At 37.4% G+C, this 27,040-nt stretch overlaps 1 protein-coding gene across 4 annotated transcripts in view; it reads left to right on the top strand.

The window, feature by feature from the left end:
* Positions 1–27,040, top strand: part of LOC101165733 (microphthalmia-associated transcription factor) — a 39,582-nt gene that overhangs the window by 5,969 nt on the left and 6,573 nt on the right. For 2 of the 4 annotated variants that reach the window (XM_011477435.3, XM_011477436.3), the window contains exons 2-4: positions 13,822–14,056; positions 26,537–26,752; positions 26,835–26,930. In XM_011477435.3, the coding sequence (XP_011475737.2) occupies positions 13,822–14,056; positions 26,537–26,752; positions 26,835–26,930 (547 nt within the window). Of the gene's footprint in view, positions 1–7,396; positions 7,525–13,821; positions 14,057–23,863; positions 25,803–26,536; positions 26,753–26,834; positions 26,931–27,040 lie in introns of those variants that run through there. The other 2 variants (XM_011477437.3, XM_011477438.3) reach the window with 2 other exon arrangements.

Here is a 27,040-nt window from a genome sequence, read left to right as displayed (position 1 = left end):
CAAATCCAAATTCAAATTTTTTTTTTATAACACCTTTCATGAAAAGGAACAGCTCAAGGTGCTGTAGATAAAAACAAACAAGAACACAAAAACACCAATTCCCACTCATGCAATAAAATAATAAAATAACCCCCCATTATACAGTAAAATACACAAAAACAAACACAAATAAAAGAGAAACGATTATAAAAAGTTAAAGAAGAGAGAACCCAAAAGGCGCCGTCCGCCCTGCCCTCCTGTTGGCTGTTCATGGTGCCAGCATCTAAGCAGCACAAGCACAACTCATTCCCAGCACCTCCCGCCCACACTCCCCAAACCCCCGGGTCCAATGTCCCCAACGTGGGCACACCAGGCTAGGCAACTCGGAGGACCCGGAACAGAGGACAAGCAGGGCCAAAACTCTGGGAGCCCCAACACAAACACCCCACAAACACACGCCAAGGGTGAAAAAACACTTGTAACAGTCTAAAATGTAGAAGTAATACATAGAAAAGTTAAAATATAAAAACAGCAAAAATATGAAAATATAAATTAAAATGTTAAAGACACCTAGAATTTAATATTAGAATAAGTTAAGACGCAAAAAAGTACAACTTGACTAAAAAGCACTAAACACATAATTGTGTGATAAAATATAATATAAAATATAACAGTCAAATTCTAGATTCCACTTACGAGATCTAAATAACAGCTGAATAAATAGATGCATCTTTAGTTTCTTTTTAAAATCCTTGACAGAGGATGAGGCCCTCACATCCTCAGGCTGGTTTGTTTCCCAGATGAGGCCCGTAATTTCTAAACAAGACCTCACCGTGGATTTCTTGTTCTGACCATAGGGACTTTCAGCAGGCCCGTGCCGGAGGACCTAAGGGCTCTGGGAGGATCATAAACTAAAAGCAAGTCTGAAATAAAAGAAGGACCAAGACACTCTTATGAACGATTAAAATAATCTTAAAATCCATCCTAAAGCTGACAGGGAGCCAGTGCAGAGATTTTAAGATTGGTGCAAGGTGCTCCCTCTTCCTGGTTCTCGTTAAAAGGCATGCAGCTGAGTTCTGGACTAGCTGCACATGGCTAAGAGTGGTTTTTTTTACACCAGAAATGAGGACATTACAGTAATCTATTCTTGATAAAGGCATGAATTAAAATTTCAGCACTGTCTTTTGAGAAACAGGGTCTCACTCGGGTGATATTCCTCAGATGGCAAAATGCAGTTTTCATTACTTTATTCACGTGTTGGTCAAAGCTAATATATGCATCTAGGATCGCACAGAGGTTCCTTACTGTATCACATATCTCTCTCAGCTTCAGACCCGATTACCAAGACTTCAGTTTTGTTTTGGTTGACCTGCAAAAGGTTTTCTCCCATCGACATTTTAATATCTGAAATACAGTTTAAAAGACTGTCCATGGGTTCAGGAGACACAGCTACATACAGTTGAGTGTCATCAGCATAACTATGAAAGTTAATGCAGTGTCTTCTGATGACATCCTGAAGCGGAAGCATGTAAAGATTCAAAAGTGTGGGACCCAAGGCTCCATCCTGGAGCCGCCCTACATGTCAGTTTTTGCCTTCCAGATAAAAAATCATTTAAAATAACAATAAAATCTATATCTATGAGGTAGGATTTAAATCAACCAAACCAGCCATTTTGTGAAGTCTGTATTAAAGGATAGAGTGGTCAACTGTGTAAAAGGCTGCGCTCAGATCCAGTAAGACTAAAACAGATACTTGTTTATGTCAGCATTGGACCTGAGATCATTTAAGACCCTGACAAGTGTCATCTCTGTTGAGTGGTGAGTGACTTTTCTAAAATGTTTTTATATATTAAAAAAATCATTCAGTTGAGTAAAAACAGGCTTTTCTAAAAAAAAAAATCTTAAAAATGACGCGTTGGAGACCGGCCGATAGTTGTTTAGATTGGAGAAATCAGTTGGAGCTAACATATTTTAGACACGACACAACTGATGCTTTGTCAAGCCATAACATTTTACAGAATCTCTCATTTTCAGTGTAAATGTTAAAAAATGTACTTGTGATAATGAATTGATGTGCCAGAGGCACAAAGATAAAAGCTGAAGTCTGTAAAAAACTGTCAGTAGCTGATTTTTTATTATTATGAATGTTGGAGAGTTTAGTAAAAGAATTTATGAAATACAGTAAAGCTTTCTACATAAATGAAACATTTTAGCAGTAAAACAATAGTAAAACAACTACATTCTACTAAAATTATTATTTTGCTTTGGAGATTTCCTCTTTTTTTCTTTTGTGTTTTTGATTCAAAAAGACTTGATCTTTGTCTCCCTCTAATGGTGAACACTGACTACTGCAACAGCACTTAAAGTACCGTAATTCACAATTCTTTAACCATTCTTTTTTGTTTTTGTTTATAGTTACATAAAGGATCAAGCTAGAAAAATTAATCTTCAGGTAACTGATAAAGCCTTATAGGATAAGTTGACCTCGTTTCACACAAAAACCTCCAACATCTGTACAGTTAGGAAGTTTGGATCAGTTTGGAAGCAAGCAACTGAGCTGATGTGATCAATTTAGGAATTTCCCTAAAACAAAGAGATAGTGTCGATTTTCATGTATTCAAAAGCAAAGCTTAATTTGTGGGTTATAGCCATAGGTTATTATCAGGATCCTTTGAAAATAAAAGAAGAATGTGGTGAAAGTCTGCTCATGTCAAAGTCGATTCATTCATTAGAGTTACCAGTAAATCTTCTTTGCAGTGTTTGCACAGCATCCTTATGTGAATGAACTCAAAGACCCCATACCCTCACTGACCCTGCCCTCTAGAAATGTGAAGATCCTGATCAGCAGCTTCGTTCTCCTGCACTTACTGAAGAAACAGTGAAAGTTATACATGGAGTGCTTATACATGTATGCTAAACCAGATGCTTACATGTGTTCAGATTAGCCATCGGTGTGTGAAGGTGGCGTTAAATGCTGCCTTGATGGGAAACAGTGCGTTCATCTTAGAGGAAATCAAATGAAAAGAGGAATTTCGAGTAAATACTTAAGCTGCATGACGCGGAGAGGGGGCTACAAATGTACACATAACATCAAGGAAAATCCTGGTTCTGTCCTTTTGTCCGTTTGTTTTCTTATTTTTGTGGGGTCAGGAAACAGAGCATCTTCCAATTAAGGAAAACCCTGTAAACAAACTACGTACACTGCAACTCCTATTGATTCAAGCGGGTGTTTTGCACTGCTTAAAGGACAAAGAAAAACATCTCTACATTTTTAGATGTTGCAGATCAGCTGCAGTTTGGTTCATAAACAGCCTCTTGCATTTGCTGGAGGTGCATTCAAGGATATTTCAGCTGTTTGAAGGGCTGAAAGTAAGCTGGTACAGTCCTGTACTCCGTACTGGTATAAGACCTGATGGAGGTACGCCGTACTGGCTGGAAGATCAGCTGTGTGGCGGCTCTTTCCTGCTTTAACACTTATTCAAAAGCAGCTGCGGGCTAAAACTGACGCTAGTGCCGCTAAAACTGTGAATCAGCCAGCTCTTTATATCATCATTTTTGCATCTCTGTGATTTTTAGTGTCTTCTTACTGCTACAAAATGTGGTTTACCCCCCTCTCTCCCTTAACGTTATCCGCTAATTCTTTCACTTCCCTGAACAACACACCTTTTGATTTGCTGTAGGGGGAAACTTACTTTATTCACAGTCAAGGAAGCATATTTATGTGCAAGCTAGAGGTTGGTTAGTTTGCAACGGGACAGAAAAAAAACAAAACAATAAATGATTCCTAAAGTTTTCTGAGCACTATTGTGATTGATAGTTCAAGATAAAGCCTAATGCAATGGTAGAAGTAAAACGTGCAGCAAAAAACTAATTTATATTTGAAAAGGTCATTGAAAAAAGAACAATAGGGAAGATTGTTAAGGAGGAAGATTGCAAGATGAAGATGTACAAACTACAATTAGTAGAGGAGGAAAAATAAAATGAGAAAGAAGGACGTGCATTTCTTGCATTTATCAAGCTTCTTTAGTACAATAATCAGTTAAAATACTTTTTCACAAAGAACGGTCCACATTTTTATTTACAGTCAACATTTATCGTTGACTACATTTATCTGTAGTGCTGTAACGATTCATTTTAACAACAATTCATATCCTAAATCCGATTCATGGTCGGTATTTGTTCATTTTGAACGATCCGATTCACTGACCTAAAATCGATCCAGCCAAAACTTTAACCAGTGTGGCTCTGAGTGTGGATTACTTGCAAGACAATCAAATGTTAATTAAATATGTGTCCAAACAAACAAGTAAACAAAAACAAATAGCTAATCCATTCACATTTTAGTTCCATAAAGTTCAGCCCGCTGTTGTTTTTCCACATCAAAAGTTTTGGAATGTAATTCTACCTCACTGTATGGTCACATGTCTTTGCTAAATTTAAAGTGTTTCCACACATTGGACTGCAGTGATGGCTTGATTTTCTTTTTGTGCTGACATCACATGTGTGTTGTCCGCTCTGATGACACTTGGTTGTTATTACGTTACAGTAAAATAAACCTACAGGGCCTCAATCCAAATGGTGTTTTCCAATGTTAATATAATCAATTTGTTTCATTTTGAAATGATTGTATAATGTTATAGTTTGATTGGACTTAATTAACAACGTGCTTCAGACAAATCAATCTGGTTGCATAAATCAATTAATTGTTACAGCCTAATCTGCATTTACTGCAATTAAAAAGATTTATTGTTGTAGCGGCATAAAAAAACATCTGCTTTCCCCCTTGCCTGTTTGGTGTCATTATTGTGAGTTTTGCTCCTTTTTTAAAGGACATGCTGCACATGATGATCGGAGGATAATTGATGCTATGACTCTGAAGTAGCCTCTTCCACTAATACAGTTTGGTAAATCAAACTGAATGACAGTCTGTGTCAAATAGACAGTGAACATGTTACAAAGGACTCTCATTTGTTGGTTAATTTAAAATTATGAAGTCTTTTAGATAAAAAATGAGGAAATTGTTGACATTTCAGTCTTTTCTGTGCTTTTATTTTGTAGTGCTGCATTCCATCTACCAAAAGGATTTGTGTATGACTTAGAGATCAGTAGTTGGTACCAAAAAGAACACTTTTTCAAACTGTGAAGAAGCATCCTCGTTTCTTTTGTTTTTGTCATGTTTTGTGCAACAATTTCAGGAGAAATCTCTGTATGCAAGAGAAAAGCAAAGTTTGAAACCTTCCGGCTCTTATTGACGTCATGGAACACTAGCATATTTAAATCATATTTATTGTCAATTGTTCTGCAGAACAGTTACAGAGATCCCTGTTTAACAGCAAAGTTCATTGTGCTGTCCACAAATACATGTCACGGTGAAGAGAAGAAGCCAGAAGTGACCACGATCCGGCAACACTGCACTCTTCTCTCTGCTGAGACCTCTTCACAATCAACTGAGGAAAACATGAAAAAAAATCTCCTGCGGTTACATGAATTGAAACAAGATTTTCTTCTTGGAAACCACAGCGTGTTCCCCAGGCATGTTTGACCTTTTATCAGTGCTCACTTAAAAAGCCAGTATCTCTGCAGATATGTGGGAAATTGGGGGCCTCGGGACTGAGAGACGTGCATGTTTTTAAAGCAACACAAACCACCCACACCAACTTTTTTTTTAGTGGAAAGGTAAAATAAACCTCAAACATTTTGTGTGTGTTGTGAACCTCTTGGAGTCCCGTGATTAAAAACAGCTATGATTTTTGAAGTCGCAATTTGTTCAAAACTGATTCTTTTGCTTAAAATTTTTTAATTATTTTAAAGAGAGTAAAACAGCAGAGGTAAACTTGAGGGTAAAGTATTCATGTTTACTACATAACTATTCAACATTCAGGGTACAATGCGAATTTTATTTTTTATTTCAGATTCTGTGTTGCACATTTTGCAGCAATGAAATTACTTGTATGGAGGCTCATTATTACCTTATCTTTTTTTTTTTACTCTAAAGGCCATGTCACACAGCCACTATGTACATTTTGCGCACATTGTACAGATGACAATCGATCGTATGTGAATATACGTGAAAAAAGTTTTGGTACATGAAAATTTCCCAGATGTATCACGAATGAACCATGTTAAATCCAACAGTAGAGGTACAAATAAACCACACAAAGAACACGTAAATCAACGTAGTAAACGAACCGTATGTGATTATTGGATTGTGTAGATGCAATTCATTAGTCATTTCAATTCATTACTCATTTGTGCGTCAATTATGTAATTTGAACGTGATATGTTCGTGATATAAGGGGTATATATCGGTGATACATGCATGAAAAGTCCATTAGACATACATGGAACGGTCGTGGAAAGCCACAAATATGCATTCACAAAACTAATGCACAATTGCGTAAGAGTTACATAAAAATTGCGTGTAAACTATGTAAAATACGTATAAATTGCAAAATTCTAAACAGAGCAAAAATTTTGAACAGCTCAAAACCAAATTGACATAGCAACCTGTTGGCCGAAACACTTCTGTCTTCTGCGCACATTGACGAATGCAAGATACACTAATGAGTTACCTATATCACGCATGTATCACGAAAGACCAATATTTCATACCTGAAAAATTTGCAAAATGTACGTAAAGGCTCTGTGACACGGCCTTGAGTAGAAGGAAATCTTTAGAAAACATCACAGTTTTTTGGTCTGTTTTCACATTTTAGTTAAATCAAAATATCCATTTGTAAATTCTTAATTTTTTTTTAAGGACAAAAACAATTCCAGGGTAGAGCTATTCATGATAAAAGCAGGTTTCAATTCCAGCCAAATTCAAGTTTTTTTCCAGAGATTGATTTCTATTTATATAAGTGAATGGTTATCGTTATGAAAGACAGTATCAAATCATAAAGTTACTTTGCCATTATATTTAGAAAAACACTGCTCATACAAAAAGTAAAAAAAAGAACATGTTAACATTTTTCTGCTTAAAATGTTGCCTCCAATTCAGAAAACTAACCTTCCTACTTAAAGAGATAATTAAAATTATTCAGCAATGTGTAATAAAACAGACCATTGTTACTTATGAGGAAACAATGTTTTTTAAGAATTTAAAATAAAAGTTACACTATTGATAAAATAAAGCCTAACAGTTTTTACTTATTTTGATAACTGGGAGGCAACAAGAACGACAATAAAAACAGAGTATGTAGTTGAAGGTAGTGTGCAGGCGTGCACACAGGTTTCCCAGTGAAACCGGATCTGTGTGGTTTGTGCACAGCGTGCCGGTGGACGGCAGTGGGCTCCTGCCCTCTCTTTGGCTCTGCTCCGCCGCTGCTCCAGACGGGGCCAGTCATCTGCTTCGGACTCTGCCAGGCGATTGGAGATTTCAGGCTGGCCCCTGGAGCCTCCCCCCTCTGACACACTTTCAGCGCTGCAGCGCCAGCATGACTTTCACTGCCCTCCAAGGGCGGGTGGTGCACCTTCAGGAGAAAAACAAACAAACATGGAGGCCATAGGAGTGCAAGTGTACAGACCCTGCTCATTTGACTGTCTGTGAGTACGGCATCTCTGTATCTCTGATAATGCTCACACTGACTGTATGTGTGCGTACACTAAAATATGAAATGTACACATGAAGGGCAGTGTGTGGAGTAGTACACAGTAGTACACAGCTTTCACATAGGACGTTGAGTATCAACATGGCATTGGGCAGTTGTTTACAAGACTGTTTAGGATGTTTATTTTTGCTCTTTAGGAAGTTTTCAAGGTACAACCAAACTGAGAAACTTTTCAACTAGGTCTTACTATAAAGTAGAGATTTTTATGCATATCTTGGGGTTACTCCTAAAGCCAAAGGCAATTGCCAGATATAGCAGTACAACAAGCAGCTTGCCTACTTTTTCTTTGTGTGTATTGGGTGATCAGACTGTTGTTCCTCTGTCAAAGACACCTGCTTACCTTATTTTTATCCTGGAGGCGGAACCACGTGGAATTCCTCATAAACTGCTGTACTTCAGTGAAGTCTCCCATCACACACATTGGGATTGTTTAGCTAATGGTGGACATGATGAAGGAGCTCTGGGAGAACAATCCCACAAATCATGACTTGCGGTGGGTGGGTCTTTTTAAAACTGTACAGCCATTGTTGTTTTCCTTTTTTCTTCTTCTTCGAAATACACACAAACTTGATAGTAGGTGTGCACACACACAAGAGTTAAAAGGTTAAAAAAGGACAAAAGAGCTTTTCATGTGTTTTAATCAATCTTCTGGCAAAAATAGAAAATGTGAAAAGGAAAGACGGTTTTAGGCCATTCATGCTCTCACAGTGTATAAATGATGAAAAGTCAGATTCCATGCACTTATTGGGGAAAATGAGCCGTGCGTACCTGTATTTCTGCTACATATATGCTTCAAAAACAACAAAAATGTCATGATAAAATGAAACATATTAAATAAAACTGCATAGTGCATCAAAATTGATTAGATCCTAAGTAATAAGCTTTAAAAAAGTTTAAAAAAAAACTTTCTTAACTTTATAAGGTGATAACAGTATTTTAAAAATAGTTGTTAATAACATATGATGAGAACTATTTACCTAATAAAAATGCAATGTACTTTAAAAATACTTACTAATAATATGTGTTTTTTACATATACATTTAGAACCGTATGGCTTTTCCTATCATGTCCAGAAGAGAGCGCTAATCAATCTGATTCACCATCATAAAATGTTCCCCATAATGCAGTACTTGTGCTCAATACTCAGTGTCAGTAACTCATTTGACATCTTTAAAAAGAAAACAAAACAATTATATAAATCAATGTGATAAAATGCATTTGAAAGTTATTAGAATCACATTTTATCTCATCTTACAAAAACAACAAAAACAATGAAAGCACTTTTTTTACTTGTTCTATTTGGTAGATGGATGTTCCTAAGGGAAACATTGCATTGGCATATTTCCTGAAAACAAGTGATTATATGTCATTAAAATCTTTACATCTTATATCAAGTGTAGTAAATGATTTTGTATTAAAATGAGACAAATGCACAATGAAATTAGAACCCCTCAATTCAGAAAAACCCTCAATAGTTCTTTGAATAACTAATTTGTTATAGATGATGGGTTAGTGGAAACTACTAACCAACTAAAAAGGATGGTTCCCTCTGGAAAAGGGTGAAAATAGTGTGACGACAGGGACATGTTAAACTAAAGTGTGTCCTCTAAAAAGCATCACATTTGTCTTCAAACGTGTAATCAGTCGGTCTGCCTATTCAAAGACGAATCTTTGTTCTGTGTGGTAACCACACTGAACGTGGACCACTCAAAGAAAAGGAGTTGCACATGAAAGGTAGAGGCTTTAAGACCATCTTGGAGCAGCTTGATGCTCCTGTGGCTACAGCTGAACATGCTAGAGGTCCTCAAGATTGAAACTAACATTCCCTTCTGCTAAAGAAAATAATTATTGGAAATTTAAGAGATAAATTATAGAAATGGGAATTACTGTCCCTGTTTGAGTTAAAGTGGAGTTCATGGTAAACAAAGAGAACTATAAAATGAAATCCTAAAACAAAGATTCCAATTTGCCACAATGCATATTAAAATGGAACCAAGTTTCTGAGAGAATGCCTTTTAAACAGATTGGAACACACTCAAGCTTTTTTGGCAAGACGGGAGCTTTGCATCCACAGACGCAAAAGTAAAGCATGCTAAGAAAAGATCAAGAAGGCTGGGCTTTTTGAGAACACAAAGACGCCTCAGATATGTCATGCTGTGCTGCATCTGGGACTGGCTATCTTGAATCTGTGTAAACTACAATAACAACTTCAGCTTTATCAGCAGAAAACTTGGTTGAGGATCTTCCAATAGGATATTGACCAGTTAGCCTACATACAAAACAAAATACATTACAATACACATACTGAATCTACTGAACATTAATGGACGAAGCTGAAACATGTTGTCTGGTGAAGATGCTCTTCAACTGATAAAAAGTGATTGAAAAAGTTTTTTTTAAAAAGGGTGAAGCGTTTGCTCTATTAAATGACAGCCGTAGTGGAGAGGTAGAGCAGTTGACTTCCAGTCAGATGGCTGTAGGTTCAGTTCCGACCTTTCCCGCTCATGTGTTGAAGTGTCCTTGGGCAAGACAGAACTCCAATTTTCGGCAGTGAAGCTACCCAAAAGTGTGACTATAAGTTGCTTTGGGCAAATTAATACATAAAAATGATACATAAAAAAAACTGAAAACATATTTTCCCCTAAAATATATAAGAAATAGCTTTTACTGATTTTGGATCATTTCTGTTTTCAGTGCTTTTACAAATATATAAGATTAGTTGTGTGTAGCTTAGTGTTGGTTGTAAATAACCCCAAGTGTTCATCCAATTACAAATGTCAAGCAGTTCAAATAAGTGTTCAGTATTTTTCTCTGTTTGAAGACTGAACAAGAAGCCTACAGTTCTAAAAGAAAGGCAAGATAGCTTTATTTGTACAGCAGCTTCTGTACAAATTCATGCAAAATGCTTCACTGAGAGATAGAAAACATTAGCAGGGTTAAAAAATAAACAAAAAATAAAAACCCAAGGAGCAGAAATGTGCTAAAATGCAGCATCAAAAACAAAAGCACCATTTTTCACATTATTTCAAACATGGACAAAGTCTAATTATCCCTAGTTTGATATGTCTTTGTATGAATGTATGAATGTTGATTGTTTTGTTTTGTGCATTAGTCTTGCTTTAATTGCTTGAAATAAACCATTTCAAATTTAAATAAGAAAATCAAAAAGTTGTTGCTCATCTGAGCTCATCAGGAAGCTGATCAAAATGTGTGCAGCATATAGCTAGATATATAGCTTCCTAATGAAAACTCTGGCATCAGATTTCTGGATGAACGGTTGCTGCTGTCTGACATTTATAAGAAGACTAGATTAATAAAGTCGATTCTGCTGAAGGTCAAGTTTTGAATTAACCTTTCTGAAACATATCATGAGACCTCTGAATCTTGCTTTCTTCAGGGCTGGAACTGCAGTTGATTATGATGCAAAGAGTTCTAACTTGACTTTTAAGCTGTATTCCTCTGGAGTCTTTCACCATTTCCTTTTAATTGCCAAAAATAAAAGCTTAACAATAACAGTAAACCTCATGGACTGTGGTCAATGGATGACAGAGTTGAGTCTCGTCTGCATAGCCAAGTTGTGAGTCGTTCCCAGAGGGAACGTGTACAGCAGGAAAAGCATGGATCTAAGAATGGAACCCTGAGGCACACCTCATGACTCAAGAACTGTCTCTGATCTATAAACACAATGCATGTCTTTATTTTTTTACATTTTACTCTTAAATCTTATTTCTTATTACAATGATTTCTGATTACAGTACTTAAATGTATATAATGCATATGCTGATGTGTGGCAAAATGGTTAAATACAGCACCTTACATTTATTGGAAGTTTTGCCACTTTCTTCATTTGCTGCGTTGGTGGAAATGTTTAGAACTTTTTTGTGTGTGGGTCAGACTTTTTGCAAACTTAACAGAAAAGGTGATTTAGATTTGTACATAGAGTATAATCTTTTATATTAATCTTTTTTGGATCTTTTTAAGATGCACTCTGATAAAAGATATGTTTTAACATGTTCTTGTGACATTTTTCTTATGATGGAGGACATATGTGAAGCAAATTAAGATTGAAATTGCATTTCAGAGTTTTTCTTTATTGAAATCATTGTTGATCAGGAGCAGATGAAAAAATGCTGTTGATAAAAGCTTGAAGCTGTGACATAGAAGCTACAGCAGGCCACAAGCTCCCTGCTCTGCTCCATTCCGATATATTTACTCGTAGACGAATAGATCCATGTACGTCTTCATTTTCCTCATCTGAGCTGGCATCTGGCTCTAAACTGAACAGCTGGAAAACTCCAGTATTCGTCACCATTATTGCTGCACTGGCAATGTTAGGTTAGGGGTGTAAGCTAGCGGGTGCTAACAGAGGGTTGGCGAGGAGTGGGGGCAGGCTTACTTTGTGCTAATAGTCCCACCCACAACTCAGGCGAATATCTAATGAACCCTCACCGCCTTGCAGAAACTATGTCCTAAAAGACAACACAGATTTTTGGAATTTTAGCTATAAAGAGCATAAACATAATTAAAGGAGCACCCTTGTGCTATCTTAGATGACCCCACCCTTACTTTGACGTGTTATTCCTACCATGACAAAGGTGGATAAAGGTGGAAAGATTTCATGTAAACCATGGACACCAGTGAAGATCACAAATCATTGAAGACAAAAGGTTCAGAGCACTGTCTAGTGGGTCTAGATGACCCAACTCCCAATGTTAAAGTGCCTAGGATAGCACAAGGGTTACATAGATCAAAAGATGATCAGAGTGAATGACTGAATGAAAAAATATATATATAGAGAGAGAGAGAGAGATTAATATTCAAAGAGCTCATTATACTTTTGCAGAAAAGTCAACGTTAGTCCAATTTTATAATCTTACATATAAACATTATATAATCTTAATGATGTAATTTTAGATAAAGGTACAGACTATATACATTTTGTAAGTATAATGCCTTCATATGCAACTCCTCAAAACTAAAAGGCTCATTTTGTTTTTTAAGCTATTTTCTGAACGTAGTTATGCACAATAGTTTGTCCAAATAACAATCATATTTTCTTTATAGTTATACTTTTAATTTGTTTTAGGACAAAAAAGGAGGAAACAAAGGGAAATTTGTAACAGCGCATACAGTGAAGCAGATTATGAAAGTAATAAGGGGAGCCTTGATCCTTGGAGTGCAAATGAAGACTTTAACATTAGATCCAGTGACTTTTTGTTTGAAATTTTCTGTGATGAAAGGAAAGAAAATCCTTCAAAGTCACACACAGACAGGGGGAATTATATTGCATGAACACTAAACCCTATTCCATGTGGTGGGTGAAGTACAAAGGAACCTTCAGGAAAATGTTGTCAAATTGAGGAGCTCAAACTCCTGTTAAAGCCCACTTCTTTGTTTCCCTTTAAAGGTCTTACTCCTTGACATTTAATGTGCTGGTCGTGAATTTGGAAGGCAGATATGGAGGTTCAAGCCTCAGTCTGTGTGGTATCAGACCATGAAGCTACATGCAGTGTTATGGAGAGAATGATGGTATGCTAAGGGCTCAACACCCAGTGAGTGCGCCTCAGACTGAGCCTGTGTTTGACTGCGCTGGCTAATTAGTGCGATTACTGCACAGCTGGATTAGCCAGACGTTTTACTGGGTTGTTTCAAAAGGATCACTCGCTCCGCCAAGGCTTCATCCCGACAACTTCTGCTTCAGCAGAGTCTCTCTATTTTAGGACTGCAGAGCTCCGGCGGGGTAGTGGATTTCTAAATTTAAGAGTGGGAAAACTGAGGCGCCTTTTCTTTTTGTCTTCCTCTTTGTGTCACATTTAAATGCACAAACCAGTATGGCAGTTTTTTTGAAGTTGCATTTTAATTTATGCATGTAAAAACAAAGCAATCTGGGGACTGTTATAGACTGATCCTTCCCGTAAAAGCACTGTTTTACTGTCTAATTGACCAACTTTAGACAAAACATGTCAAATATGACAGAGGTCTCAGGACAGCGATATAAATCAGTCATTTAATTCAATATTGTAGCTCTTCATATCTTTATGATCATTGTTCTTTCATAGTATTTAGATCACTTTTAACATTGGACTTGTCTCCATCCTCTCTTGTGTCTCTTTGTGACCTCTGGCTCCCCGCTTGACCCCGATGTACCCTTTCGCCTGCTGCTTCGGCCTCCTCTCTCTATCCCTCTGATCATTCACCTGCCACCACCCCCCCCCTCCCTCCCCAATTGCAGCCCAGACCAACACATCTCCTCCAAGCCCCCACTGAGCTCCTCCGCCATGACATCACGCATCCTGCTACGCCAGCAGCTGATGAGGGAGCAGCTTCAAGAACAGGAGCGGCGTGAGCAGCAGCGGCAGCAGTCCTCTCACTTTCCACAAACCACCGCCACCCAGACCCCCGCCATCAATGTCAGTGTCCCGACCAGTTCGTCGCCCTCCGCACAGGTCCCCATGGAGGTGCTCAAGGTAAGCGGGCGGGGCTCCACCTGCTGAAGGCAAGGAAGAAGAAGGAGGTTAATTAGCTGTCTGTTTCCATCCATAGTTTCCATCTCTGGACGCTGAATGTGTCATTGCAGCAGTCTGAGTGCTTCAGTTGTATTTATAGGTCCGGGTGACTCGTTTGTAGACAGTCGGGCAATCATAGCTCTACTATGACTGAGTGTAAAAAAAAAAACACGCAGGGGTGAGTGAAGTGTGTTAAAATGCGTATATGGGGATTATCTTTCCTGAGAGAATTCCTCTTTAATGCATGCTGTGCTTCCAGCCATTTGGATTGAGCCATTTGTAATCCTATTTGCCCAGCTACATTCACATCTTTTCCTAGCTTTGATTCCCCTGGCAGTACGAAGGACAGGAGAACGTTAAGGTTTTCTGTGCGAGTAACAAGGCGTTGTGTTTGACGGTAGATTTCCAACAGTTTGGTAAGTGCTCCCGTTTGTCTTCTGCATGTGTTCCTGTTTTTAAAAAAAAGGTTTAAATGAAATATTGAAATGGGGTGAAGCTGTGTAAACTTGTGTATGCTGACCATTTTCTCCTGTGAAAAATATTATGTTGCTTATTATGGATGCTTAGAAAGTTTTTATTTTTTATTTTTAAATCGGTCCATTTTTAAGCCTTTACTGTCTTACACAATCTTGTTTTTACACTATTAAGAACAGATTATTGTTTGCAGAATTCCCTGTGAGTTTTCATGTCTTCTTGCATAATCCTGCTGGAAATCTGTTTACAGTACTTTTTATTAATAAAACCCAGAAAAAAAAACTTAGTTTAGCTCTATTTTTAGACAAATATCTAGAAACCCAATTTTAGGATGAGATTTTTAAATTTAGATATATACAAAGAGTTGGAAAACTCAATCACCTCACGTTTAGCTTTAGCCACACTTTTCCAGCCAGACAGTCCAGGTGCTGTACAGACAGAAGGCCAAATACTTTCATCAAAGCTTTGAAATATATGCCTTTACGCTCGACACGGTCCTGGATTCTGTACAGTTCCTCGATACCTTTTGGATCTCGGTTATACTTCTTTATTTTGTTTCCTTTCAGACCCTTTATAGTCAAATTGTAGCATTTATGACTATGACAAGGAAAGAACAACTTTAAAAAACAGCACCTTTTTTTTTTGTAAAATATTTTAAACAGTCGTTTTCTATTGTGCAATTTTTAGACGCATCTAGCTGCTATATTCTGTTTTGCATTTTTGGATTTGATGATGTCACTTTTTAGAGTATCAAAAGGAAAACTGTGGAAAATCTTGAGGATCTTTATGAAAATGTTTTCTTTGCCTGGATAAAAGCTCTCCTACGGAGTTGCATAAACACAAAATTGTAGAACACTGTTGTCTTTGTGGTAACATGCAGGCTGTTGATGCTCATTTATGCAAAGGTAATCCAGTTTTATTTGAATATGAGGCTCTAATACGTAAAAAGGAAAGCCTTTTTTGTTTTTGTTTTCGTCGTTAGTATTGTAAGTACTGATGGCGCAAACAAGCGCTCATAACAACAGATTTCCAGCAAAATCCTTCAGGAAAATGACCTGCTAAAACTAACGACACATTTCCTTGAACTTGTGTTTTAAGAGCAATGTAGCAACATCTCCTTTGGGAATAAGTGGTTATGTAGTTGAGGTTACCTAATTAAACAGATTTGATTCTGTTTGCTTTAATACTGGTACTTTAACCCCAACCCCAGTCACTATGACGCCACCCTTCCAAATAATTCTAAAGGTTAGTTTCTCCCTTAAATCGTTAAAAAAAAAAGAAGTGGGCTTTTGATGGGCTCCTTTAAACAAGCAAAATCAAAGACTTCTTAGGTTTTTCAACAAAATTTGAGCTTCGAGAAAGAGCCAATCAGTTATTTAATTTGGAGATTTCCTGCTTAGCCTGACTTTCATCAACGTGGATGGGCGTTACGGGCGAGTGGTGACACACAAATACAGTATATAAATTGAAAGCAACCTCCCACCCGCCCCCAATGCAGCATAAACATTACTTACTCACTATAATCTGCTGCTCTTTGAGAGGTTTAGGACGCCCCCACCCTGAACCCTCATTCTCCGTAAAATACATCAAATTAGAGTTGTTTCTCTGCTCTGGCCAGAGCTTACAGACATTCTTTTTTGACTGAAGTCCTCAAATGAAAAGGCCCGTCCAGCTTGGCGCTACTGAGCTGGGTTAACCTGCTCCCCTGTCTGTTGATAGATTAGCAGAGTACACACAAAGCTCAAGGGTACCAGGCAGAGATGCTGGACCTCAAAAAGTGCAAACATTAACCTCAGATGAGTTTATCTAAAGACTGATTGGGTCCTTAATTAACCAAGTGACCTCTAACCTTTTGGAGAATAAGTATGGGATCAGTTTAGGGATCAAGACAAAGGCGGGCACAGCCTTACCACACACCAAACGCTAATTCAGTCAAGAATGCCTGTAATTAGCCTCCACTGCCTTAATTCCATGGCACATTTAAAAGACAAAAAGAGTGGTGCTTTGAAATGTGTGTAGGGTAACTTCCTAAAAGAGCTTTCAAAAACCCTGATTCTTTTTTTCCTTCTGAGGGCTACTGTTTTTGTTGGTTTGTTTGTTTGCTTTTTTTCAGAATCATATAATCCCTGTAACACACAGCTACAAAAACATTTACAAAATGTCAAAGCATTACATATAGACCTGTACAATAAATCGCAAATTTATCGCGTGAACTGCGTTAAATGTTAAGACGCATGCTAAAACAGCTTGAAGTTTTAAACAAATCAAATAAAGCCATTTACGCGTTTGACCAATCAGAAGCCCCCCTTCACTTTGACTTTTATTTAAAGAAAACTGTTGCAGGGAAATGGAAAATGATGTAATTGTTTTGGTATTTGGTCATGTATCCAAAGTCACATCGTCATCCCTATGTTGATGATAAACATCACATATCACAAGTTTTCCTTATATCCTGCATGTAATTATTTAAAAAAATACATGTCACCTGTATTGTGCAGGATAGTAATCTCCTACAACAAACCAATTAGTGCAAATCAATTTAAATGGGACTAACATTTACATTATAATATATGCTATATATATATATATATATATATATATATATATATATATATATATATATATATATATATATATATATATATATATATATATATATATATATATGGCTACAGCTCAGTAAAGACCATTTTGCGGCCTATATGCAATTTCAAACCAATATGGATAATGTAAAGATGAATTTGATGCACTTATTCAGCCCGGGGTGTCAATTTAACATGCTTGTGCACAACAGCGTGACCACAGGTCAAAGGGGGAGGGGGCCACACGTTGCTGAGATGCTGCTGCTGCTGCTCACATTAGCATCGCAGTTGTTGTCTGCAAGTTCTGCAAAACATATTAGCAGCTTAACAGTGAGACAAAGTGGCCCATTCTTCTAGTTTGCATTGCAAATGGGGGCAGTCTGGTTAATGTATCCTGGTAAAAGCATCATGGAATGCCTGTAGCATTCAAGTAAAAAAAAAAAAAGGAAAAAATACAAATCACTGTTTGTCATTCTGTGCTTGCCCTGTGCCCTGTTTGAGTACAGCAGGACGCTTTGTGCCTGTTTCTGCGGTGTTTCTGAATGGTTCTGGGTTATGTTGCTGATGCCCTCTGGCCTGGTGGAGGCTAAAAACGAGCTGGGGAAACAACAAGCCGCCTTGTTTGCTGTAGCTGCAGTTGCTGAGAGTTACAAGTTGATGTCTCTTTTCCAAACAGTATGTTTTAGGAAGAGCTCATCTAGAGAAGTTTTTACCAAGTAAAGTTCAAGCCCTTTGCTGCTGGCCATATCACCCTGTCAGAACTCCCTTTTTTCCCCCTTTTTTTAATTCGCCGGCCCTCTTTTTTTTCAACAAGCAGATAAACGGAACTGAACAGAAACAGTTAGACATGCAACGCACTATACGTCAGAACACGGAATCAGCGTTGGACGCCACAATGTCTGGGCTCTTCATATGCTCCTTTATGTACAGTTTTGCTCTGACTGTCCACTTTCTAAATAAACTGTGAACAGAATCTCTTTCCACCTTAATAACAGGAAAATCTCTCACATTCAACATTTTCTCGTCCGGACAAAAGCAGTATTGACAAGACCAGGATGTTCCACCCCTGAGGTCTGTGGCATTTATGGAGCTTCAATGAAGTCACTTGGAGCTGTGAGATCATTCAATTATGTGTGATAATTTAGGAAATCCCTGAGGACAAGGAAAAAAAAAACAGCTCCACTGCACATTTTTGCTTAAGATAAATACAGCTGGAGAAAAAAGAAATAAAACAGAAGATTCCTGAAATCTACGTTCCTGTTGTTGTTTTGACGTCTGCATACTAATTTATTTACAAAAAAAACTTAACAGTGAGGAATGAAATATGTGGCACATTTGCTGAAACCTATTGCGAAAGGGAAACTAATAAATTAGTAAATCAAATTGATGCATAAAACGTACTCATAAAAGAACCAAGAATATGAACGTCGTCACTTGAAGCTTGATTACTAATAGAAGATGCATAAATGAAATGTTTGCATTATTTTTTATGTAAATTAGGACAACTTTACTTTGCCTGGTGCACATATTGCTTTTAATGCCCTTTTTTTGCTTCTATTTTAGGACTCAGGTTGAGGGGGAGCTGCATGGGGGCGCTTTCAATAATCCCTTGTAGAATTTTCCCTTTCTTTTTTTACTTTCTATATTTAGTCAGCTATCCGATGTGAGGACGAATGAAACATAAACACAAGAAGCAAAGAGGCAGAGTTAGTGGATTCTAATGTTTGGACTCAACAAAACTCTCTGCAAATGTGTGTTTTTTGGCTCCGAATGAATACCTATTATAAATAGTGATTTTATTTAAAAAATCAGGCATATTACTGGCCCATTCCTGTCTAGGTGCAGCTTAAATGGTTGAAACAGATTTGTTTCTTGTAAGCTATAAACTACTTACTGTGCAGCTCGTAATAGCGGATGGCTACAGTAAACGGTCAGCTCTAAACTAACCAGATTATGAGCTGGCAAAACAGAAGAATGAAAGTCTGCGGAAGCTGAAACGGTCATAAAAGTATAAACTGCTTCTTGTAATGAAGCAGCTCAGGTTGCTACAAGCTTGTTTTGTGGATTAAAACTGTATTTTGAGTTGAACTGAGTTATTATAAATAGAATGGGGCAATTAGTTTGGACATTTTCTAAACCCTTGCCTCTTTTTTTCCACTTTCGGCTTCTCCCATCAGGGGTCGCCACAGCGAACAAGTCGCATGGTAAATTTGGCAATGTTTTACGCCGGATGCCCTTCCTGACGCAACCTTCTCAAACCGGGCTTGGAACCGGCACAGAGGTAGAGAAGGGAACAGGGAGCAGCCCGGAGTCGAACCCTGGTTTCAGGGACGGAAGGCGCCGCAAACCAGCACGAGCTAAACCGGCTCTTTCTAAACCCTTGCCTGCCTGGATTTATTTTCAATTATGAAAATAGAACAAAATTCATTTATATTTTTGCTTTCAAGTGTGGAGCAGAAGATCAACAAAAATTATATAAATAACAACAAATATATATAAACGATTTAAAAAAAAAAAAAAAAAAAAAAAAAAAAAAAAGCAACTTATAAATGCAGATGTGCAAACCTTTTATGGACATGTCAGAATATTTTGATTTTGCTGTTAAAAGTTGAAATATTTAACTATTTATGTTTTTATGGGATTAGATTATGTATGTATTGTTGTTTTACACTATATTTGTACAGATATTTGCATAAATGCCTTAACAAGCATATAAATAACAGTGGCATCCTGTTTATAGTATTTAATATGACCCTTTGCAGCTGCAACAGCTGCAAGTCTTTTTGGAAGAGTTTCCACAAGGTTTAGGAGATTGTCTGTGGAAATGTTTGAAGAGAACACTAATTCATCCCAAAGGTGATTAATCAAGTTTAAGGTTAGGACTGTGTGCACACTACTCACATTCTTCTGCATCAAACTGACTCATTCATGTCTGTATAAACTTAGCTTTCTTCTAGTCTATTGCATATTGTCGAAATGTTCGACCGACGTCAGGTATGTCAAATAAAAATATCTTGTAAACATGGAGCACAACCTGTTGCAGCTGTGTTTTAAGCGTGAGATCTTCATGATTTCACTCTTTCTCCCCAATGCTCTGCTCACAGCAGCAGATAATGCACCTCCCTGCCCTCCCAAACTACTCCTGTGTGCAGATTGTAGGTGTTGTTCCATCAAGAGACATTGATAAGATGTAGATTAGGAGCGACGACAAGCATCAAACTATTATGATGGACTTTTTGATTCAAAAGAGTGAAAAAGCCCACTTCTTTAAAGTTCTCTAGCGGGACGTGTGAATGAACTTTGTCTCTAAATTATATCGACCAATCAGAGGGAATCTGCTGCATTGCTTTTTTTTTTGTACTTGTGCAGAAGTACCTCGTAAATCTCATTAGCATCCTTCTGCTATGGGCGTCTGCTACTTTCTGTTTACGCTGCTGTTAATATAACATCTGCAAAACCTGCTTATAATTTCCAAACAATAAGTGGTTTTTATTAATGCATTACACCTGCCTTGGATGCAGCTGCTCAGCCATGCAAACACCTCACACTCTGCTGCTTTCACCACATGAAATTTGAAGGGGATCCTTCAATCTTCACGTAGGAAGTTGTTCAACTCTGCACCAACTTTCTGTCCCCTCATGGCCTATCACTTTGTGGCCTAAGTTGCTGTCATTCCCCATCACTTTCCAGTTATTTTTAACACTTAACAGTGTGAAAATGTAATGAATGAACAACCTCCTCTCTCAAATGCTTGAAGAAGTGGGCTGCACGTCTGTATTCATGAGTTTATGGTCATATAGCAATAATTCAAATCAATGCTTTGAAAATATTACTCAATAGTTTGACAGTGAGGTGTATTTGATTTAATACTCTCCCTGTTTGGGTCTTTGGTTATGTCATAAACATAATTTGCGATTCAAGGAAACAAAAAAAAAACAACAAAAAACAGAATCTGAACTATGGCTTTATATGAACTATGGCTTTATAATCTTAGCGTTATTTTTAAAATGTAGATGCAGGTTTTCAGGTTTAACACTGCACATTTAAAAACCCACTATAATCATCTTTTGATGAATTATCAAAGTGTTCCCAGTGGTTTTTATCCTCTTAAGACCCGAGCTTATATATATATATATATATATATATATATATATATATATATATATATATATATATATATATATATATATATATATATCAAAATCTTTAATCAAAATATTTAATTATTTTTTATATTTATATAATATATCAAAATTACAATTGTTATAAAACACCTTCAACGTCCCAAGTAAAATAAAGTTTTTTGTTCAAAAGACTGTAACTCTTCCACTATTTCAAAAGCTGTTTCTGAAAAAATTATAGTACAAAAATATCTTTGTGAGAGAACAAACAAAAAAATGGATGGTTTGAGTTATGAAACAGACCCAACCAAAGTGAGAAAATTCAGTTTTTATGAGCGTTGTAATTATTCTATTAGTGCTGCCTGAACAAACTAACCAAAGTAAAAAGCTAAGAAATGAATTTCCCCTGTCAAAATGTGCTTCCACAAATGCAAACAATGACAGCTTTAGTTAGAATCCCCTCATCACTGCGGGGGTCCCAGTTCCACAGCTAAAAGGTGAGCTAAATAAATATTCTCAAGTTATTAGGAAATGATCTGAACCTGAATGGGTCATCTTTATTTATTACTCAAGAGATTCATGACTTATGACGTTTAGACAAGCGTTTTTTGTTTGGGAAAAGTTGGATTAGAAAATAAAGAAAAGACAAGATAGCATCATATTATGGGTTTTAATTTTCTTAAAAAGATGCTTGAAAATGTTTGATGTTGGAGGAAATAAAGAGCGAAACAATTGTTTTAAGCTGTAGAAGTAGATTCTATTTGTCGACACAATGTTATTTTTTCTTTAGCCAATGAGTTACTAAAGCCCTGCAGTCAGGCCTTTTCTCTGTCGTGGAGGTTTGCAACCATGGGATGAGAATTTACAACCTACCTGGAGGACATGGGTATGTTAACGTGGCCCACGTGAGCATCCTCTGAACGGCCGCATCTGTATACGTGAAGTAGCTTTTTGTTCTGGAAAAACTTCTCAATCAATGGCTTTGACAACTCCAACCTAGTTTGCGGTTGTTTTAAAACACTTCTCCAAAGATGGAAACTGTAAAACTCTTCTGCTCACTGCAATTCAGCACGACAGCTTTGCTTTAGCTTGTTGTGACCTGAGGCTCTGTGTGAAGTTGCCTTAAAAACACACACACACACAAAGATGTTATAGTTCTCTTTCTCAGAAGATGGATGAGCCAGAACACAAAGTACACTTGAGGAGTAAACCTGCTCTCATTATTGATTAGGGATTTTCTCTGCACAGTTAGCGGTCTCCTCAAAGAGAAAGATTTTTCTGTTTTCTTATAACAATAAGTAAAACTATAATCTATGCATTTCATCATTTCTGTAATGAGTTTGATAAATATGTGTACATTCTTTATTGCTTTGACTACAATGCTTGAAATAAATCAAATCAAATTAAAAAAAAATCATTTTAAAGTACTTCATGTGTTTATTTAACAGATTTAGCTAAATTCATTTCTGATTGGAATGTTTCATTAGGGGAATTTCCTGCTTAAGACATTTTTCAAGACTTTCTGCTCAGAGAATAAGAAGTATTGTGCTTTTTTTTAATGTCGCAATATTGTCGTCATTGCATTTTTTTTCATTCGAAAATCCTCCACACAGTACGTTTTGAGGACAGCTCAGGGCTGTGCATGTGCAGAATGTGTTTCTCTAAGGTAAAAAAAAAAAAAAAGACGTTAAAACTCAGGAGAAGATGGGCTGCATGAAAACATAGGTTTTTAAAATCTCAGTCATCCTTGTTGCATTAAGCATCAGTGAACTACATTCCTCCAGACCCCCGCTTTTAAAGGAGTTGCTGGTAACAGTCGGTCCTTTTCATCTCTGCTCTGAAGCACATGACATCTATCTGCTCCTAAAAAAAAGTCATGACCACAGTCTTGTCACAAGAACGGGGCGGACGGCTGGTTCCAATTGCAGCAGGTTTATAAGCTCACCTCACAAAGCACCTTTACTAATATATTCATCGATAATACTACCATATTTACAGTACAGTGTAGAAGTTTGGAGAAACAAATTTACAGTCTTTACGTTGAAAAAAAGCTATTCGTATAGTTCATGGAGTGGATTATGGGACACATACAAAGGCACTATTTTTTTAAATCGGGTTTATTAAGTTATGGAAACTAAAACTTAAAACAGCACTCATTATGTTTAAAGCTAGAAATAACTAACTTTCAGTAAACACATAACAAATGTTCAAGGACAGAGATGGGGGTTACGAGTTAGGAAATCAGCTTAACTTCAAAAAGCAGTGCATTTGTACTACAAAAAAGAAAATGTGCTTATCAATTTGTGGTGTGGATTTATGGAACAGGTTGGATGAAGGTTTAAAACTAACAAAAGTTTACATGTATTTAAAAAAAAACTACAGGATGTCACTGAAACTTTACAAGGCTAGAAATGATCTATGCAAAATATAAGCAAATGTCACCTCTGCATAGGTGCTATACAGAAGGTAATGTGAATGTTTTAAGGAAAAAATAAGCTAAATAGAGATATGCACAACTTAAGGTGTTTTAAAAAGGGGTGGGATCATACAAGCACAGTGTTTTGTTGTATTTGTCTATTTTAAACTCTTGTGTTTATTCTCATTTTGTGTTTGAAATAAATATAAAATTTAAAAAAGCTCAAAATCCACAAAGCTAAATCAGGGTTAGGCAGGGGTCAAAACAAGCATGGGAGCATCAGAGAAAAAACGAGAATAGTCAGGAACCAGGCGAGATTCGGGGCAGGCAAACGGAGTCAAAGACAAAACGGAGTCAGGAAATCAGATCATATCCAAACCCAACGCTTGGTAATGCAGGCAGAGTGGCACAAACAATACTTCACACTGAGTGAGGCTCATTGCAAAGCTCAAGTAGACTGTGAGTGATTGCAAACAAAAGTCAGGTGTGTGGCATTCAGAAACTCTGCACTGGGGTTGCTGGGAGATGTAGTGTGTTTAGAACTCTGAAGACGGTCCCTGCCAATGACCAGTGGGAGACTGATCAGTTCTGACAAGTCCAATCTGTTTGACCACAATTCACGCCCCATGTGAAAAATGACAGAAACATTAACATTTTGTGTTGACAAACAGCTGTTTTGTCACTTTGGAGTCTGACAGGTCTCAGGTGTGAACATTTTCTTTTTCATAAATCTATTATAGAAGCCGAAATATGCAAACTTGTCTATTTTTCGGATTTTACATCCTCTTCCTGTCTTGGCATCTTCAAAACCTCATCTTTCCTAAATACTGCTTTGCATCAAGTCACATTTAATCATTTAATGTTGAAATCCTTCTCTTTTCAATGCGTTGCAAACCGAAAGTGCAAGAACGGAGGCGTGATAACAAACACAATCGAGAAGATAAAGGAAATGAATGTGGTTTTGTAAATTGATAGTATTTTTTCCAGACAAAAGCAAATCTTTTTGGTCAGAATTATTGACAGCATCATGCATTCCAGAGCTGCTACAGACGTAATTTGACCGCACTCTTGTGGGTGTTTTCAGTTGAGTGTAAGCATTACAGGCACGCGGGTAGGTGGAACAGTTGCAATTTTATTTCATTACAGTGTAAAAAGTTCACCGTACAAATAGGCCATGGGGTTTCAGCGTGTAATAACGCTTGACATGGCTCACCGAGTGAAATCGACTCGTGACAAATGGATTTAAAGAAGAATAAAAGCACGGTTCGGAATCGCATGCAGGAAGACAGGCCTGTTAGCGTTCGTTCACAGTTGAGCGGCGTGGAAGCCAGCTCGGCTTTTTTTCTCCAAAAGGTCCACGTGTCACCGAATAACTCGCTGTCTAAGTCGACGCACGTTAGGCAAGCATAACATTTTCAAATGCCATACTTAAGGAGTTTTCATGGAGGCAAATGTTAGAAGCAGCCGAGAGCTTTTCTCAAGCTTTTGACCTTTGCGGCTCTGCTCTTTAACCATTTTTAAAGGCCTGCACTTCAGTTTGAGTATAAACGTAGCAGCCAGGATTCAGGGGTATTTTTTTTTTCTTTTTTTCCCAAATCATATGTCCGTGCTTATCTGGAGACGCTCTCTGCAAGCAAACAAAGACGAAACAGACTCTTTGTGCCGTGCTGGAATGAGAACACACGCCAAGCATCCACATGGGTTAAAAAGTGGATAGGGCAGAGAAGCTGCCCCAGGCCAGTTTCAGTTAAAGAGGTGGCCTTAGACAACAAAGCCTCCTACTGTTGCTGCCACATCCTGACATCAAGTGATACACCATAAAAGAATAAATACAGATTTTACATAAAACAACACAAAAATGAAAAGGCTCTTTGTGCTCGCTGAGATTCCCTGACATGCATAGCTAATTACTTTGCTTGCTTTTAAAAGATGAGCTGGATGTGTCTCTGGCCAGAGTTGCTGGCTCAGTTTCCAGAGGAAACAGAAAAAGGGAGAAGCTGCAGCACTTTCTTTTGGACTAAAAACAAATCAGACATACCCATATTTTTATTTTTGATTTGAATCCTTTATCGCAGGAAAATATGCTTGAGATGCTCGGATACCAACCCTGTGAGGTACGTCGGAAATCAAATGAAAAAGGAATTAAATGTTGGTTTATCACCACTTCAAGGCATAATAAATCCATACATTGGAAACATTATTAGATGATTTTAATGGCTGTAATAATCATGTGGCAAACTATGTGAAGTTTGAGTTTTAATCTGGGACTGCAGCAGCTGTGCTCCATTTAAAAAGTGTGTTGTGGATTTGAAACAATGTCTGTAAAGTCTGTTTATCTGCCTACAGAAGTATTTCTAGATCATTTGTTCTGCATGGGGATTATTGAGGCTCAGAAAGTCAAATTTTCCATAAACAAGGAGGTTACCAGTCATGACAAAGTAAAAATAAAAGGAAATTTCCAGTGGAAACGTGATATTTTGTCATGATAGTCATTTTTGATCAAATTAATGGAAAGGCAGGACTTTGTTTTTTTCATCTTAAAGTTCCTCAAAATGTAGCTCAAAGTTTACATGGCAAGTCTATAGCATCTGCTGTCAGAGATGTTTTATTTTGACACGTTGAATATTTATGTTGCTCTAAACTGATGGGATTTTTTCAATTCAATTCAATTTTATATATGTATTATTCAATATTTACAGCAATAGTCATCTCAATAGGCTTCAAACTGGTAATTGTGTAATAAACAGGAATCATAAAAAACATAAATTGCTAAATGATTTTGTTGCTGTCGTGAAGGACATTCTTTAATTCATCTTTCAAACCTTTTCTTCTTGCTTTCCTCTTCCAGGTTCAGACTCACTTAGAGAACCCAACCAAGTACCACATCCAACGCTCCCAGCAGCAACAAGTGAGACGATACCTGGGGAAGCTTGGCTCCCAGGCGCTGAGCTTGCCCTGCCCCAACCAGTCCTCTGACCACGGGGGCATGCCGCCAGGGCCAGGCAACAGCGCCCCCAACAGCCCTATGGCCTTACTGACCCTCAACTCCAACTGCGAGAAAGAGGTGAGGTCTCACTGCGAGCACATCTGCATCTGCTTTATACGGATAATAAATGAGTTTGAATGATCTTTATATTTTGTTTCAGATGGATGATGTCATTGACGACATTATTAGTCTGGAGTCCAGTTACAGTGATGACATCCTTGGTCTGATGGACCCAGGACTTCAGATGCCAAATACGGTATGTTTGTGGGGGTTTTTATCCTTGGTTGGATGAAGGGAGGATAAGATGACAGATTTTCAAAAATTCAGATTCTCAACTAAAGTCATTTATCATTTCTCATAAAACTA

Source organism: Oryzias latipes, chromosome 7 (assembly GCF_002234675.1).
Source record: "Oryzias latipes chromosome 7, ASM223467v1".
Classification (NCBI taxonomy): Eukaryota; Metazoa; Chordata; class Actinopteri; order Beloniformes; family Adrianichthyidae; genus Oryzias; species Oryzias latipes.
Note: the sequence above shows the minus strand (reverse complement) of the source record. Positions and strands in the feature narration are given on the sequence as shown.